This window comes from Triplophysa dalaica, chromosome 20 (genome assembly GCF_015846415.1).
Source record: "Triplophysa dalaica isolate WHDGS20190420 chromosome 20, ASM1584641v1, whole genome shotgun sequence".
NCBI classification, from domain to species: domain Eukaryota; kingdom Metazoa; phylum Chordata; class Actinopteri; order Cypriniformes; family Nemacheilidae; genus Triplophysa; species Triplophysa dalaica.
This window is the reverse complement of record NC_079561.1, coordinates 19,462,103-19,478,328: the sequence shown is the minus strand read 5'-3', so window position 1 is coordinate 19,478,328 and position 16,226 is coordinate 19,462,103. Positions and strand designations below refer to the sequence as shown.

General features: G+C 40.2%; 2 protein-coding genes across 2 annotated transcripts; one reads left to right on the top strand and one right to left on the bottom strand.

Moving 5' to 3' along the window:
• Nucleotides 1-588: 588 nt before the first annotated feature.
• Nucleotides 589-4,719, top strand: ftr92 (finTRIM family, member 92). The gene is made up of 6 exons (XM_056732388.1): nucleotides 589-1,113; nucleotides 1,888-1,971; nucleotides 2,175-2,408; nucleotides 2,734-2,881; nucleotides 2,996-3,055; nucleotides 3,898-4,719. Exons 1-6 carry the CDS (start codon nucleotides 643-645, stop codon nucleotides 4,422-4,424), a joined length of 1,524 nt encoding a protein of 507 aa, XP_056588366.1. The 5' UTR covers nucleotides 589-642; the 3' UTR covers nucleotides 4,425-4,719.
• Nucleotides 4,720-6,529: 1,810 nt separating this feature from the next.
• Nucleotides 6,530-14,015, bottom strand: fbxl5 (F-box and leucine-rich repeat protein 5). The gene is made up of 11 exons (XM_056732370.1): nucleotides 13,892-14,015; nucleotides 11,880-12,095; nucleotides 11,411-11,506; nucleotides 11,124-11,319; nucleotides 10,456-10,632; nucleotides 10,262-10,387; nucleotides 10,030-10,178; nucleotides 9,535-9,617; nucleotides 8,565-9,275; nucleotides 7,553-7,701; nucleotides 6,530-7,221 (listed from the first exon to the last, which is right to left on the bottom strand). The coding sequence occupies exons 1-11, from the start codon at nucleotides 13,973-13,975 to the stop codon at nucleotides 7,145-7,147; spliced, it is 2,064 nt and encodes a 687-aa protein (XP_056588348.1). The 5' UTR covers nucleotides 13,976-14,015; the 3' UTR covers nucleotides 6,530-7,144.
• Between the last annotated feature and the right edge of the window lie 2,211 nt (nucleotides 14,016-16,226).

The following is a 16,226-nucleotide window of genomic DNA, read 5'->3' as shown; positions in this document are numbered from 1 at the left end:
ACACGCAATCATGCCAACAAAGTACCTTGAGAGAAAGAGAGAGAAATAACACATAGGAACAAATATCGATGAACTCTGTCTTATTTGCATAGACAACAGTGTCTCTCAGAGAGAAAACAAACTGAAGGCAGTCGTGTGTGAACCTCTTTTGTTTACTCCGAATATTTATATTAATTTAGCCTAAAAATACACACAATTATCACTGACAGACAACTGGGTGTCTCTCTCTCTTACTTTAGACACGCAAAGCCACGCCCACTGAGTGTCTTCGGTGCCGCAAGATCCGACAGACGGATGACATCACAGTACCGCGAGATCCATTAGAACCAAACTTTTGATAGTTTTTCTAACAGCTCTCGCGGTACTTTGATGTCATCCGCCTGTCGGATCTTGCGGCGCCGCATCAAGTCGAACAAGCTAATGATGAAGAATCAAAACACACAAAGCCTCGCCCACCCCTCTATCATATAGCCCCGCCCACCCCTCACATACACCAATGAAGAGTCGAGACACGCAAAGCCACGCCCACTGAGTGTCATCAAAGTGCCCCGCCCACCCCTCACACACACAAACCGATGAAGAATCGAAACTAAACAGCTTGTGTTTCTTGAATCTCTTTAATTTGAGGTCTTAACTCTGCAAATGGAACAGGAGCCGCACCCACCCGTGTGTCCGGGTTGCCTCCAGGACCCTCAGATCAACATCTGCCCTCAGTGTGAACACACATCCACATCTGAGACTGATCCGGATCAACCCGAGAGTCTGGAGAGAGCAGACCCGGATCGGTCCGTAGCTTCAGTCATAGAGAGATTGGAGAGGACAGATCTGCAGACGGATGAATGTGAGACAGAAGGTGCAGATGGGGAGTGTGACGCATGCGCTGTTAGAAAAGCGAAAGCTTTGAAGTCCTGTCAGGGATGTTTGGCCTCGCGCTGTGACGCTCATTTTATTACTGATCTGAGAACATGTGAAACACAGACGTGCTCTCGGCATGACAGACCTCTGGAGGTGTACTGTCGCTCGGATCAGATGTGTGTTTGTTTTCTGTGTCTTCTGGATGAACACAAGGGTCACGATGTGGTGTCAGTCGCCTCAGGTAGAGCAGAGAAACAGGTGAGCGGCTACAAAAAAATGTAACAGAAATGTTATTGAAAACTGGTCTTGTTTTGAAAATAAACCTCCTGTTTGAAATCGTTTTTTATTTAGTTGAACATTTAGAAATACTTTGATGTCTTGAACTCAGTTTGTGTGTTGCATCAAATTAAACTCTTTGGACCCTTATAAAAAGCCTTTGGAGGTAAATCGCTCCATCACACAGCCTCAAGTGGGTTTTTACATTTAACAGCAGAAAAACCTTGACATGTGAGTGAAACACAAGCACTGGTTCACATGTGAGAATGTAGCTCAACAACCTGGTTTTCTCACAGCTGCTTGGAAAGTCAATGAACCGGTTTGGTTCCCAGTTAATTTTATGAAGATGCTTTTCACGACCATTGTAGTAATACATTATCTTCTGACAGAGTAAAAGCTGCTCTACAAGTCTGCATCATCCTCTCCAGAACAAAGGCGCAATGAAAGTGTTGTGACAGACAATGCAAATGTCGCATACAAGAGTTATACAATCCTCAATGTATTCAGCTCGCACACAAGACACAGATAACACATCTCCGGTCAATTCATATCAGTTTGATAAAGTGACTGATCAATGTGTACCATCAGCTTTCACACCAGGGATGCGTGGCATCATTATTGATTGTATTAAATAATTCTATAAATTAATACAAATTATCCATCTCATAAAATTTGAATTAAATCATATCCTAAAGATATATAAAAAAATCACAGATTTAAAATGTATAAAAAACTGAAAATGAATTATATTTCCAGACGCACCTGGAAGAAACCGTGAAGAAGGTCAAAGATCGAGAGACTGAACTGAATGATGTCAAGAGGGCTGCGGATATTCTCATGGCAAGTTTGGGGTTTAGGAGTAAAGTTTGTAAAATGTATGATTTTTTAGATCTTAAACGACAGTTCTCGTATCCCGATTCACACGGTTTGTGAACTCTCAGGGGTGAGGCTTAGGTTTCATGCTTATTAAACAAGCCAAGAATAAAACAAGAAGGTAAAGGGTGTGAGATGTGAAATGATGTGATTTAAATGTCTGCAAACAGAACCTGAGTGAAGCCACAGAAGAAGCGGGAGAGCGAATCTTCACAGAACTGATAGACTTTATCCAGAGGAGTCACACAGAGGTCATGACGCTGATCCAGAATCACATGAGAGCTGAGATGAACCAAATCCAACAACACGTAGAAGGTCTGGAGGAGAAGATCTCTGAACTAAAGTGGGAAGATTCAGAGCTGAGACGGCTTTCAGACACTGAACATCACGTCTCTTACCTCCAGGTAACACTTGATTCACAGAGAGGAAAAGAGTCAGAAATCTGACAATTGTCTTTTGAGAAGAGATGTCAACAGTGTGTCGAACTCAGCTCTGATTTGTCAAGTCTGCAAAGTCAATATTATTATAGATATTAATATGAACATTTCTCAACAAATCCAGATTATTTTACTTACAGGTTTCAACAATTACACTCTCATTTGATTCTCTTTTTATTCCTCCCTAACAATTTAGAAAAAAAACATCCATGTTAAGAAACACAATTGAGAAGGTACGTCTGTTCAAATACTAACAGCATGGTGATCCTGCTCTTGTGGTCTTGTCTTCCAGAAGGTCTTGTCTTCTCAGCGTGAAGACTTCTCCAGTCAGACCATTAACCCTCAGTTCTCTTTTGGTGAGGTCATTAAATCTCTCACCTCATTTACGCAACAAACACGAGACATATGGACACTGGAAATCAGACGGATAAACTCTGCAGGTAGACATGATGGATTCGGCCTTTATAAACACTTCAAGATGAACCATTTTTGGTCATATTCCATAAACATTGTATGAAGACATACACATAACAAATTCGCATCTGTCTGTACAGTGAAAAGAGATCAAATCCTGCTGCCCTCTGAACCCAAGACCAGAGAAGACTTTCTACAATGTAAGTCATTCTATTGACACACAGAAACTTCACAAATGTGACCTGACAACAAAACGGATCAATTATTCGAAATCGAAGTGTTTACATAATCTGAAAGCTGAATAAATAAGCTTTATATTGATGTGTGGTTTGTTAGGATATGACAATATCTGACGGGAGATATAACTGTTTAAGACTCTGTTGTCTGAGAGTGCAAAATAAGCAAAATTGCCTTTTAAGTTTTTAATCAGAGGCACTGAAGCAGGCCACCCACTCACAAAAATAAAGTTTTGATAGATTTGCGGTAGGAAATTTACAAACTACATTCTTGGAACATGATCTTTACTTAATATTCTAATTATTTTGGGCATTAAATATTTTTTTATAATTTTGACCAATACAATGTATTTTTGGCTTCTACTAAAAATGTTCCATGGTCCACAAATAAGATCACATGAAAGAAATAAAAAACAATTTTGTTCTTTTTTGTGTGGAAATGAGGAAAATCATCTGATAATTTCCTAAATGTACAGTAAAGGACGTGTCTATCCATTTAAAGGGATGTTTCATACAAAAATGGAAATTCTTTCATCATTTCTTCATCCTCATGTCATGTCAAACCTGCATGAGTTTCCTACTTGTTCAGAACACAAATAACGTAGATATTTTGAAGAATGTATATTATCAAACAACACTGAACTCCAACTTCCATTTTAAGAACACAAAACATTTCTCAAAATAAATTATTTTATGCTCCACTAAGAAAGACTCGCTATAACTAAAGTACAAAACAAGCTCCAGGCTGTTCTTACCCTGATGATTGAAGCAAAACTGAGCTCTTTTTTTGTCTCCACTCTCATCAGTTCTGGTTCCTCTGAGTCTGGATCCAAACACGGCTCACAGGAATCTTGGTCTAACCGATCAGAACCGAGCTGTGGCGTGCAGTACAGAATCTCAGTCTTACCCGGAACATCCCGAGCGTTTCCAATGGTGGGCGCAGGTGCTGACCAGAGAGGGTTTGACAGGACGCTGTTACTGGGAGGTGATCTGGAGGGGTCTGTACGGGGTGGACATTGCGGTGGCTTACAAAGACATCAAGAGAACTGGAGACGGGGATGACAGCGGATTCGGATACAACAGAGACTCATGGAGTTTGGACTGTTCTGAATCCAGATGTGCGCTGGTGCATGATAACACAGAGACTGAGATGACAGGAGCCGTGTCTCACAGGATCGGCGTGTATCTGGACTACAGGGCAGGACTTCTGTCATTCTACAGCATCACAGACACCATGACGCTCTTACACAGAGTCCACAACCACTTCACACAACCCCTTTATCCAGGCTTCGGCCTCTTTCAGGGATCCTGGCTGGTGTTTTCTGGGCCATAATTTAGCACAACGCCGCAAAAAAACAAAAAGTACGATTTATAAATCAAGGCAAAGATGATGCCATCCGGTGCCCAGCAAAACATAAATGCAATGTTCAATTGATGCGTGACTCTAAAAAGAAAGCAAAGCAATACAAAACATCTGTTGTTTCTGTTGTTAACATGGCATTTTAGAAAAACATTTCGAGAATAACTTGCTGCATTTCATTTGTTGTTTTATGTTTGTTTTAAGGTAGTGGCTCAACATTTCCTGATGCGAGTTAACATTAAATTATTAGTTTACTTCAAACTGACAATTCTGTTATCTATTACTCGCTTTTTTCTTCGCTCAGAACCAAATTTACCTTATTCTTATTTACTACAAAAAAGCTTTACACACAATAAAAGCAGAGTTGATACAACCCAAGACAAAAACATTGAAACACCAGCTATAGTCTCATTCACACAAAGACTTTTTTAAACAAGGAGTATTTGATGTAAAGTATGACAGTCACGTTTATTCCATTAGCAGATACTTTTATCCAAATCAACTTTAAAGTCTTGTCGATGGAGCCAGTTAGAAGTGTAAACGTGCGTACAAAAGAAATGTCATCAATGAAATTCAATGTCAACCTGGTGTTTCGCATCATAACATGGTGCGTATGAGCAGATTTATGATTGAGACTTGAGAAGAAAACTATGAATACTGTGTAGCACCTTTATTTCCGAGAGTGTGCAGAGAAATATTCGAAATTGTGGCACTCCTACCAGATCAAGAAAATACGATCACATAACCCCAGTTTTATCATCGCTTCACTGGCTACCCATTAAGTATCGTATTGATTTTAAAATTATTTTAATTACTTACAAAGCCCTGAACAGTTAAGCACCTACTTACTTAACCGAGCTTTTATCACGTTACAACCCATCACGCTCTCTAAGATCTCAAAACTTAGGACTTTTGACAATACCTAGAATAACAAAATCCACCAAAGGGTGTCGAGCTTTCTCATACGTAGCACCTTAAATCTGGAATAGCCTTCCTGATACTATTCGAGGGTCAGACACACTCTCCCAATTTAAATCTAGATTAAAGACACATCATTTCACCCAAGCTTTCACTTAATGCATAGTTAATGAACAGCAGCTACGCTAATTATTCTCTTTCTGCCTTCGCTTCACGATGCCTATCCTGAGGTAGGAAGAAATTGCGCCAGGTCCAGATGATCGACATATGACCATCCCCACCTAGAGATTACGCCAGCTACAGATGCAGACTGACTGACCATCCCAGCTCCATCTAAGGCAATTCCACCACCAGCCAAGAGAAATACGACCATCGGACCATCCCAGCTCAGACCACTACATCCCCAACCAAGAGCAAAGACGGACTACTTGTCAAATTAATACTGAAGTTACAATACTTGGTATTTAATGCTAAACTTACATCACATGTCAGCAGTTTGAAGTTATAGCTGCATTCAGTGGCCCTGATTTGAGGTTGTTGGGAGTGGGGGGGCTCGTTGGTTGTGGGGATTGATCTGCTGGGGTTGTGTGAGTTCGGTTTGGTCTTGTTTTATGGTCGATGTCAGACAACAGAGGAATAAAGTTACAACATGCCATTACTATTTTGCCTGGTTGTTCCTGTTTTCTGGTGTCGATCGTGGAGTGGGACCGGGATGAACCTGCACGGTTTTTGGCGAGTGGGACTTTCTGGGTTGCAGATGGTGGGCTCTCCCTCTTTCTCGTGGATATTTGCTCGGTGGCTTTTGGTCGGGGTCACTGAGTGCAGCTATGACACGTCAGAGGGGATCTGGCCCTCCCGGCTGAGCCTGGTTTCTCCCATGTTTTTTTTCTCCATTAATCAATCATTGGAGTTTGAATTCCTCGCCACAGCAGGGCAGTGTTGGCTTGCTCACCGGGAGACTGCATTTATTTATTAATTAGATATTATTTATTAGAATGATCTTGCTCATTCTATAAACACCATGCACTGTGCTGTGTTTTATCTTTTCTGTTTTTCCTGTTTGCCCCGGTAAAGCTGCTTTGGAACAATGCACATTGTGAAAAGCGCTATATAAATAAACTTGTATTGAATTTGCATTAAAAAAAATCTCCACACGCATGATGTTTGCAACATGTTTTTAATGATCAGAACTAAGAGAATCAGACCATGCAGCACCTAAAACCCATGAAAAAGAATAAAGAATATAGGAGAATATTCTAGCCACGACAACCCAAACAAAACTGTTAACCAGTCAAAGCTTTACCCTGCTGACATCAGACAAGAAATCTAAATCCAATTATCTGGCAACCATACAGTATTCCTGCATCAAACATCTGAACACGCTCGAGAACGCGAGAACCCAAACCGTGTGATTTTTTCTTCAAAACTAAAATACGTGGTTGATTAGAAACGTCAGGTTGAGTTACACAGACTGTGAGTGTACATGTGAAATATTCAGCAGGGTAATAAAAGAAGGAAAAAATAAACACAATGTTGAATCTAATTTTAAAGCACTCACACTTTCTCTTTCTGACCACCAGGAGGAATTATTTACAAATATACACTGTATAGTTCCTTCAGAATACCTCAAAGCAGCTGCAATACGCTTACAAAGACAAATTTGTCTTGCTATAGAAACGTCTCGAATTTAGGGAAACATTGTTGAGTCAGAGCATCCGACCTCTTAATTAAAGTGCAAATGGATGAAAAATGTGAGAGAGAGAGGGGAAAGCAGATTATTCTCCAGACCGGCAGCAGGCTCTGAAGCCACACTGCAAGTTCTGACATCCACTGGCCGTGTCTGCATGCGGACCTGCCGAAAGAGAAAGAAAGAGAGAATTACTTCATAAAACCGCCCTGGATTCATGACAGGCCCTCAAACCCACAAACAAAACAACAAAATAATATTTCTATTTATGTACCATGTCACACAGACACTTTTGTTAACTTTAAGTGTTGATGTTTAATCCCACTACCCCCCAACCCTTTACTTACCAAGATGCCGTCACACTTTGACGTTGGGTTTGAACATCACATGAGCAATTTTTGTGCATTACACGTATTAAAACACACATACAGATAGAAATAACACAGGTACGATAGATATGATCAGGTGATGAAAAGCAGTGGTTTGTGTGTGTTACCATTAATGTTGTCACAGTAGTAGAAGTGCTCCATGTTGAGGGCGGGGCAAACAGACACAAGCTCGTGTAGCCCCGCCCCTGTGATGAGCAGACAGCCAGAGAGATTCAGATGCTCCAGTTGAGGAAGACCACCTCGCTGCGAGAGACACCTGTGTGTGCACACAAACACAGATCACGGTCTGGTGATATCTTCATATCTGTGTTAATATATTCCTGTAGCTCAGTGGTAAGAGCATTGTGTTAACAACGCAAGGTTGTGGGTTCGATCCCAGGGGATTGCACATACCTATGTAAAATGTATAGGATAAATGCAATGTAAGTTGCTTTGGATAACAGCGTCTGCCAAATGCATAAATGTAAATGTACAACACTGTTAAATAATGCTAAATCAGTTAAATTAAACATGTAACTCTGCCTGTGCAAACCTAGCGACTGGCCTTTTTGTGTTTTCTACCTAAAATGATCCTCCATAATGTAAAGAACATTTTGCATAAATCTGAAATATTGATTAAGTGAGGCCGTGTCCACGTTTGTCCTTTTGTTCAAAATCAAATATAGTGGCAATAAAATCATTCATTTCCGAATTAGAAATGAAAAATTGAATCTCAAAATCCATCACATAAGATAAAATTTTCAGTAATAAACAACACAAATGACCTATTCTCATGAACCTTTTCAAGCATTTAAATATTATATGCATTTTAGTTATTTCAAGGTTACTGTGTGTAGAACAAAAGCAAATGTTTACAAGTTGTTTTTAAGCGCAGTCTAAAGACCACATCAAACTGTAATCTGTAACTTTTAACATTTAAACAAACACGATAACAACACATGAAACATGAAACAAGAAACAAGTCTCCTCCTATTCACAGCAAAACTGCGGCATTAAAAAAATATGACTTTTGCTGAGAAGTAACGACAAGATCTCATGATTGCATCTAGTAAAAAATTTGTGTAGTTTAACCTTCCCGTCAGGGGAGAGAGAGGAAAAGTGAACAGAATGATTCTGTACCTCAGGCCGAGGTCTGTGATCTGACAGCATCCAGACAGGCTGAGGAACCCCAACGCCCGAGAGGCTCCTGATTTGTCAGTCCTATTGTGACGCTCGGGACAAGAGTTGCCCTCAAACGAGCATTTAGTCCAAAAATCAACAGCGCCTCCTGCGGCCGGCGAGTCACACTGCTCTCTCACAGTCCAGAGAGCCATATCAGAGGTACAGCAGGTGGAGTGACCACAACGGGCTTCTCCAACAGAACTGTATTGCCAGTGGGAGGAGCTAAAACCAGTCCTGAAGCTCCGCCTCTGGCTCCTCCTGCAGCAGCAAGACCTGCCCCCTCCCTGCACCTCGAAAACACTCCCAGGCCCACTTTCCTGGGACACCACACCTCCTCGTCTGCTCCAATCAGCAGCGTCCTCGATGTCGGCTGGTTCTGCTGGATCCAGAACCCACACGTGAATGGGGCCACATCCCAAGCCACGCCCACCGGGCCTCCGTTTGAAAATCAGCTCCTGGCAGCTGCGTCCCATTGGTGGAAGGGAGTGCTCTTCCTGAAGTTTGATTGGAAAGGGCGGGGCTTTGAGCCACTTGCTTCTGCTGGAGTTTGCGTGGGCCGTTAGGTCGCCCAACCCCAAGGACAGAATCTTCAACGTGCGGTCGGTGATTTTATCACAGCCCGACAGATCGAGGTGCTTCAAAGAACGACACGCCCCAAACTCCGCCCAGCTAGAAGAATAAAACAACAAAACATGTAATTCATCACCAAGACCTTTTTAACGCTATATCCAATTCATAAAAAAATATTAATTTATAGTTTTTCTAAGTTTACAAAATATTGTTAATATTATGGCATCTGATGTGGATTTTACTTCATCACTTGCTAAATGACAGTGTGACCAGTCACTCTCAGTAAACTATATTAAAAACACATCAGAATCATGTGAAGTGTGAAAATAGTTTCAATATAATCTTCAGTGCAGCTCACCTGTCAAAGGCGGAGTCAGACACGTCAGTCTGTGTGAGGTCCAGGTGAGTCAGATTTGGGCAAAAACTGAGAATCTGTCGCACCTGAGAGGAGAAAAACATTATGTTACCATTAAATACTCCATTTTTTAACCGTTTAACATCATAACATGAGCCGACTAAACGTTTCCCCTGCTTCCTTTGAAGTATTTTATAATGAAATAAACAAACAAATAATTAAAACATTTCTATAAATTCTACATCAATGCATTTCATTTTATATAAAAAGATTAAACATTAAGGTTAACACTAGAGCACAAAAAGTATGATCATATATTTTATCATAAGGCTTTATAACAATGCATCTGGCGACATCTAGTGCTTAGTCCAGTTATGATTATAAGAAAAAAATGATCATACTTAAACTAAACAGAGCAGATGATTTGTCTAACCCCGTAAACAGAGGCGAGAGAGGACCTTGTTTTACTAGATTTTGAAATTAACATGAAATACGCACCATCTTACTGGAGACGGCCGAGCTATAGGCCAGACTGAGAGAGCGCACAGATGGGCCGACAGTGGGCAGAAGGTTCTGGATCATTCCGTTGAGCAGTGTCTTCTCTCTCTGAACCGCACTAATAGCGGGACAGCCCTCAGATGCCTCCTCTAAACACACAGCAGAGACACACACAGGTAAGTAAAGCCCCAGAGGATCATGGGAAGTGTAGAGGATGGGGGCAGGGCCTCACCTGATTCATCAACGTCTGCATCCTCGTCCCATTCTTGATAGGCCCGTCCTTCTTCCTGGAGGCCCTTTACCAAATCCTCATCCGGCTCCTGGTCCAGATCTTTCGGCGGACCGCAATAATAATCACCTGAAAACAAAGAGTTTGAGTGTTTGGAGACGACAGCTTGTTAAAAGAGTCTTCTCCGTTTAACGCACTTCGAGCCCAGCGGACGGGATACAGGTGTCTCCAGAGCGAGCCCGTCTTTACCACCTGCGCCCACGTGCTGCACACCTGCCCACAGCGACAGAGATCCTCTGGACCCAGATACCGAAAAACCCTCAATACAACCTCTTGAGGCAGAGCAAAGATAGACACGCGCTCGCCGTCCCGCTCTGAAGAAAACACACAACAGAATGATCTACACATGACACACGATAAAACAAACCACAAGATGATGTTCAGATGTCTCCTGGAGGCTACTGAAGTCGAACGGTTTACTGTCAGTGAGGGGGAAACTTAAGATTTGCATCAGGCTACATCCTTTTTATACGGAAGGATGTTGAGAAATAATCTGACATCACGACGCTAGCAGGTCAAAACTAAAAGAGTAAATGGATTCAAACGAACATGAAAAACATCATACGCCTCTCTCATCCTGAAACTTTGATCTTTTCTTTATTGCAAATGTTTCGCATTGCTGTGTTTTCAGAGATCACCTGAAGCCCTGATGAGAATTGTAGGACTGACCTGGATCAGATTCTATAGCATCGTAATTATTATTAAAGTTTCTAAGTAAAAGTCTCCGTAGTAATCTTCTGTTTCATCTAGAAACACATGACATTAAGAAAGGTAAAGATGTCAGAAAGCACTCTGCCGGTCTCACCATCTTCGGTCTTCTCGTGATCAGAGTATTTGAAGGCCTTGTGCAGCGCCTCGGCCTGAGTCCACAGGTTCAAACCCTTCAGCACGTCAGCGGCTGAGCTCCAGGATTGAGTACTGCTGTGCTGTAACATCACCTGCCTCTTTATGGCCTTCAGCTCGTCATATGAGAAATACTCCATCAGCATGGGCTGATACACCTGAACACACATGACATTCATATAAACAATTAAAGTGTGAAATCTCTCCATTCTCCGTTTGTGTGTCCGTGCCTGATGACATCAGTCTCACCTCCTCTTCCTCCTTCATGTGAGGAAGGAAATCTTGTGTGAACGCCTCCAGTCGCTCCTTCAGCTGCCGAGCGTAATTCAGCTGCTCATGCTCGCTCTGACATCAGACACACAACAGAAATTTAGCATGTTCACATGATGACATCATCACTAACAAAACAACACCTGTCTGTAATGATTAGGTAACATCCATGTAATGTCACGGACAGACGGTCATTCACCGGGATGGATGAAACGGATCAATACTATCTTGTTGATAAGTGAATAATGTTACAACCAAACCAAGTGTTATAAAGAAGTCATTTTTGGAAATATTGAGGTTGGACTGGAGACACAGATGAGCATAGAGGTGATTTGTGTGACGTCAGGTCTAATGAACACTTGGGTCAGATACTAAATGTCCACAACGTCTGTAATAACCGGTGTCTGTGTCATATGAAATACAGTGAAACCTACACACACACACACACCTTGACACTGCGCAGTCCCTTCTCGAAGAGCGTCAGCATCTCAGACAGTTTGTTGTCAGCGTGCACATGATAAACCGTCTGACTGCGCTGCTGCAGCAGATCCATGATGCATTCGTTCTCGATCTGCTCGTGCATCTTAAACTCTTTGAAGGTGGCGAGCAGCGACTGCAGGAATGATCGGAAATCTCTGATGTTGGAGAAGTTGGTCTTTGACAGCTGTCGGTGGAAACACATAACAATATGAAAATACGACAGGATAATAAACCAGACTTTAAACAACAACAATTACGGACAGTGATCCATCGCATGTTTGCCCATCATATATCCTGTAGATTTTTATGAGCTTTTATGTTTGTAACTCTTATCATGTCATTTATGCATGTATGTATGTATGTAGTAAATGTAGTCCTACAACAATTCCACAGTTTTGGGTTGTTGCAGAGCAGCATTACAAAAAACACAGAGCAAACAGTAAAGACACAAAAAAACAGATTTTTTTATCATGAAATAAATTGTACTGCAAATAACGATTTTTACATTCAAAATGTTTCAATTAAATGTATTATTTCTGTAGTGCTTTTAACCATTTTGCGTACATTGTTGCAAATATTAGATTACATAAAATGTTATTTCTTACCATCTCTATATTTATTGTCTATTCGTTTCGCAGTGTTTTACTGTAAAGCTACAATGTGAATATTAGAAAAGACGTTTTATTAAATATATAATTTTAAGTTATTGTTAAAATATATTAAATGCTTTCAAAAACAATGTCTTTGTGACACACAAATATGCTCCTAAAAAACATCTGTATCACTTTTGTGTAAGACCTGTTCGGCACATGTGAAGAAAACATGTTTATGAAATCTCTTACCTATACAAGACAAATGAATCTGTCCATTATATGACATAATAACACTAGGACAGAGGTGTAACAACCTGTTTATTGTAATGATATATCATTTTGTAATGCTGGATATATGTCATATGTTATAAGAAGCTTATATGCACGACACACACAGCAAAAACTACTGAACTAACAAATAACAAGGTCAAACAAACGCACACGCCACACGCACAAATACACACACGAGTTTGTGTTTAACATAATCAGGGTGTGTGATGCACAGACCCGAACATCTGATCCAGTCGGTTGTTTAAAGCTTCTGTCTGATCAGATGCAGAAATCAGACTCCAGCCAACCAAAGGCTATTAAAATAATAACAATAATCTCCATGTAAAACCTGTTTAGGTGATTATCACACTGACTGAATCATCTTAATTTTTCACTTTATTAAATTAAAGGCTTTTATTTTAGTTCAATGTCATGAAACTCAGCATGTGAAGCACAGTTAACAGTTTAAAGCAAGTCAAAACATGATCTGATTATATAGATCTTCTCTTTGTGGCACATTGTTTTTACACCAAATAAGTGTTAGCGGGTTTAGGAAGTGCTATTATGCTATATAAAAATACAACAAATATATATTAAACCTGACAGAGAAGTGTTCAGAAGTATATTTTGCTTAAAAAAATATTAAATACATTGCAAAGGTTGCAATACATTTCCACAGTTCACATGAATGGGTTAGAGTTTTTATATAATATAAAATAAATTATTTTTTTACAGATATAATATCAGAATTAAATTAACATAACAGATATTCATATAAAACTCTAATAGTCTCTGTCTATTAGCCTATATTATACAAATATGGATGAAATACAACGTTGTTTACATCGATATGTAGGTAACAGATATCAGATATTTACATGTACCCTCAAAATCTCTGTTTATAACCTTCAAGGTTTGTATTAACTTTTATATCGTATTAAATCAACGTTGAATCAAGCGTTTTGTGCTGATCTAAGACCAGGCATTGGCATTATAACACACAGTCTGTGTGTATTAGCCGTCTGGCTAACGTTAGCTCTGCTCAAATACAACCGAAAACCCCTCACCACCCGTTCAGAGGGTAAAATATATAATCAAATGTAAATCAGACTCGAACCTTGTCACTGTAAAGTCCCACCAGCTGCTTCATGCGCCAGTGTGGTCCTGTAAAAACATCCACCTCATCGGGAAACAGAGCCATCGTCCCTCCATTCGCAGCGCCAGCGCGGTCTGACCTCAGAGCTGCCAGATCCTCAGCACAGAAACTCCTCCTCAACAGAACAACACGCCCACAAAACAAGATGAAATTACATTTATAACACGACAGACACAATGAAACAAAACTAACTAAAATGATTTAACCACACAGAAAAATAAATTAAAACAGAACCCTCAACATCAGGCGCCCAATAAAAACACAACAATAAAATGTAAACTCTCTTTAACACTACACGTACAGTACAATAAAATAAAAAATGAAATAAACACGACAAAACAACTTAATATGTATATTACAACATGTATATTACAAATATATAACTACAGTGTTTATGTGCATATATTGTGACATCACTTACATAAGTTCACATGCTTCTGCCACTGAAAACTACACTTTGTATGATGTGACGTTGTTGAAATGTAACTGTGGTGTTTTCATCCCAGACATAAAATATCTGGCAACCCGAAGGACGTCATCACGTCTACGTGCACAGCGACATGCTCAAGGAGAATATATGAATGACCTCTTACAAACATACACACAGACAAAACTTTAAATAACGTCTATGTGCGTAAATAACATTAAAATACTAGGTAGACAATATAAACAAGCAGGCATACCGTATAATAACTCACATACGTATTTTTAAACACTAATAAATTGCAAACTCAGACACACCATTACATAAACCTTAGGGCTTCTGTTGTTAAATATATTTGAGCTCATTGGGTCTCATTTACTAATAATTGCGAAGATTTATCGTATTTATACACACATTTGAACTTCTCACGAAAACTTCCCGCCTAATTCACACCATATTATGTGTAGGCACATGAATGAGTTCTTAACCTCGTCCTAATGTAAGTGAATGTGGAGTATTCTTAAAGAGCGTCCGCGTGCACAAGTTTAGTCATTTGCATAAAACACACCCAGTTCATCTCCATATGAGGGCTTCCGCCTAACATTTCCTTTAACACCTGTCGTCACTTAAGTCAAAGATACTCCAGGCAACCTCATGTGACGCTGTCTACAGACGCACTCCAGCAAGTAATACCAAGTGCGCACAAATTAATTTAAAAGTGTATATTGACCTGAGTCTGAAACAGTAAATACGACAAGAATAAAGACAAGAATTTTATTTTTATTAATGGCTATGGAATCATGATTATTCGTCTTGAAAGAAAACAGACAAGGTTGAAATAAAAATAAAAGTTATATTTAGTGGTGGGCCGTTAACGCGTTAACGCAGTGAGACTCTTATCGCGCGATAAAAAAAATGTCGCCGTTAATCTATTCTCAAAGTTGGGTTGGGAGCTGGGTCTATACTACTCAAGCTATGATGACTTTCACCTTGATATTTTAGCGCGGATGTATACCAGCTTAACTGCACTGTACCGGGCGAGAACGAGATTTTTCAACTCGCATGATACGTGTCATTCGCGGAAGCAGAAGCCGCCTCATCATCTCATAACCAGGGCTTCATTCGCGCGATTCGCGCAGCAAGTAGGTCTATAGTGTCTTTGCATTAACATATAAATCACTCGCGCTTGACACGCCATTCGCGTTTAGTCTGAACACAACATAACGTTACTGTGAAATTACCGCATCAAACGTGACGTGCTAACATGGATGCAGCTATGAAGCCGCCGGGTTTGCTTCAGGGAATATTAATTTTTAAGAAGCTTCCCAATAGAAACATCGACAAGACTAAGGTTGTTTGCACCTTGTGCAATGCGGAATTGGTTTAAAAAAAACACTTTCTCTCAACAGGTAGTGGTCTAGCTTTAGTTGAAACCAGTAACTTTGTATTGAGATCTAATGTATTATGGCTCCTGTATGACATATCGCTTGTTGCTCCCTCACTCTTTGTAAGTCGCTTTGGATAAAAGCGTCTGCTAAATGACTAAATGTAGATGTACTGTAGTAGCCCTTCCAGTCTCAAGTACCACCTAAACGCAAATCATCCCTTAGCTAATGCGGAAGTAAACACACGTTCATCTTATTGAACATAATTTAATTTTGATCACCAATTATCATAGTAGAACAGCTTTCTCAAGCAGTTTGTGATGCATTTTGGAAACAGGAGATGAGCCCCTGGTCTAATGCGCCACCTGGCTTGAGAAACCCGTTCTCAAAGACTTACTTTTAGTCATTATTTGGGTAGCACACATATTCTGAATGCCTTCGGCAGAATTCAAATGAGCCATTTTAATCTAGATTAATCTAGATTAAT

Coding starts and splice junctions, on each gene's coding strand:
- ftr92 (XM_056732388.1), top strand. CDS start 643: ATGGAACAGGAGCCGCACCCACCCGTGTGTCCGGGTTGCCTCCAGGAC. Junction 1,114..1,887: donor CAGGTAGAGCAGAGAAACAG/GTGAGCGGCTAC, acceptor TTATATTTCCAG/ACGCACCTGGAAGAAACCGT. Junction 2,409..2,733: donor ATCACGTCTCTTACCTCCAG/GTAACACTTGAT, acceptor CTTGTCTTCCAG/AAGGTCTTGTCTTCTCAGCG.
- fbxl5 (XM_056732370.1), bottom strand. CDS start 13,975: ATGGCTCTGTTTCCCGATGAGGTGGATGTTTTTACAGGACCACACTGG. Junction 11,320..11,410: donor ACATGAAGGAGGAAGAGGAG/GTGAGACTGATG, acceptor ATGTGTGTTCAG/GTGTATCAGCCCATGCTGAT. Junction 7,702..8,564: donor ATCACAGACCTCGGCCTGAG/GTACAGAATCAT, acceptor GTGCACACACAG/GTGTCTCTCGCAGCGAGGTG.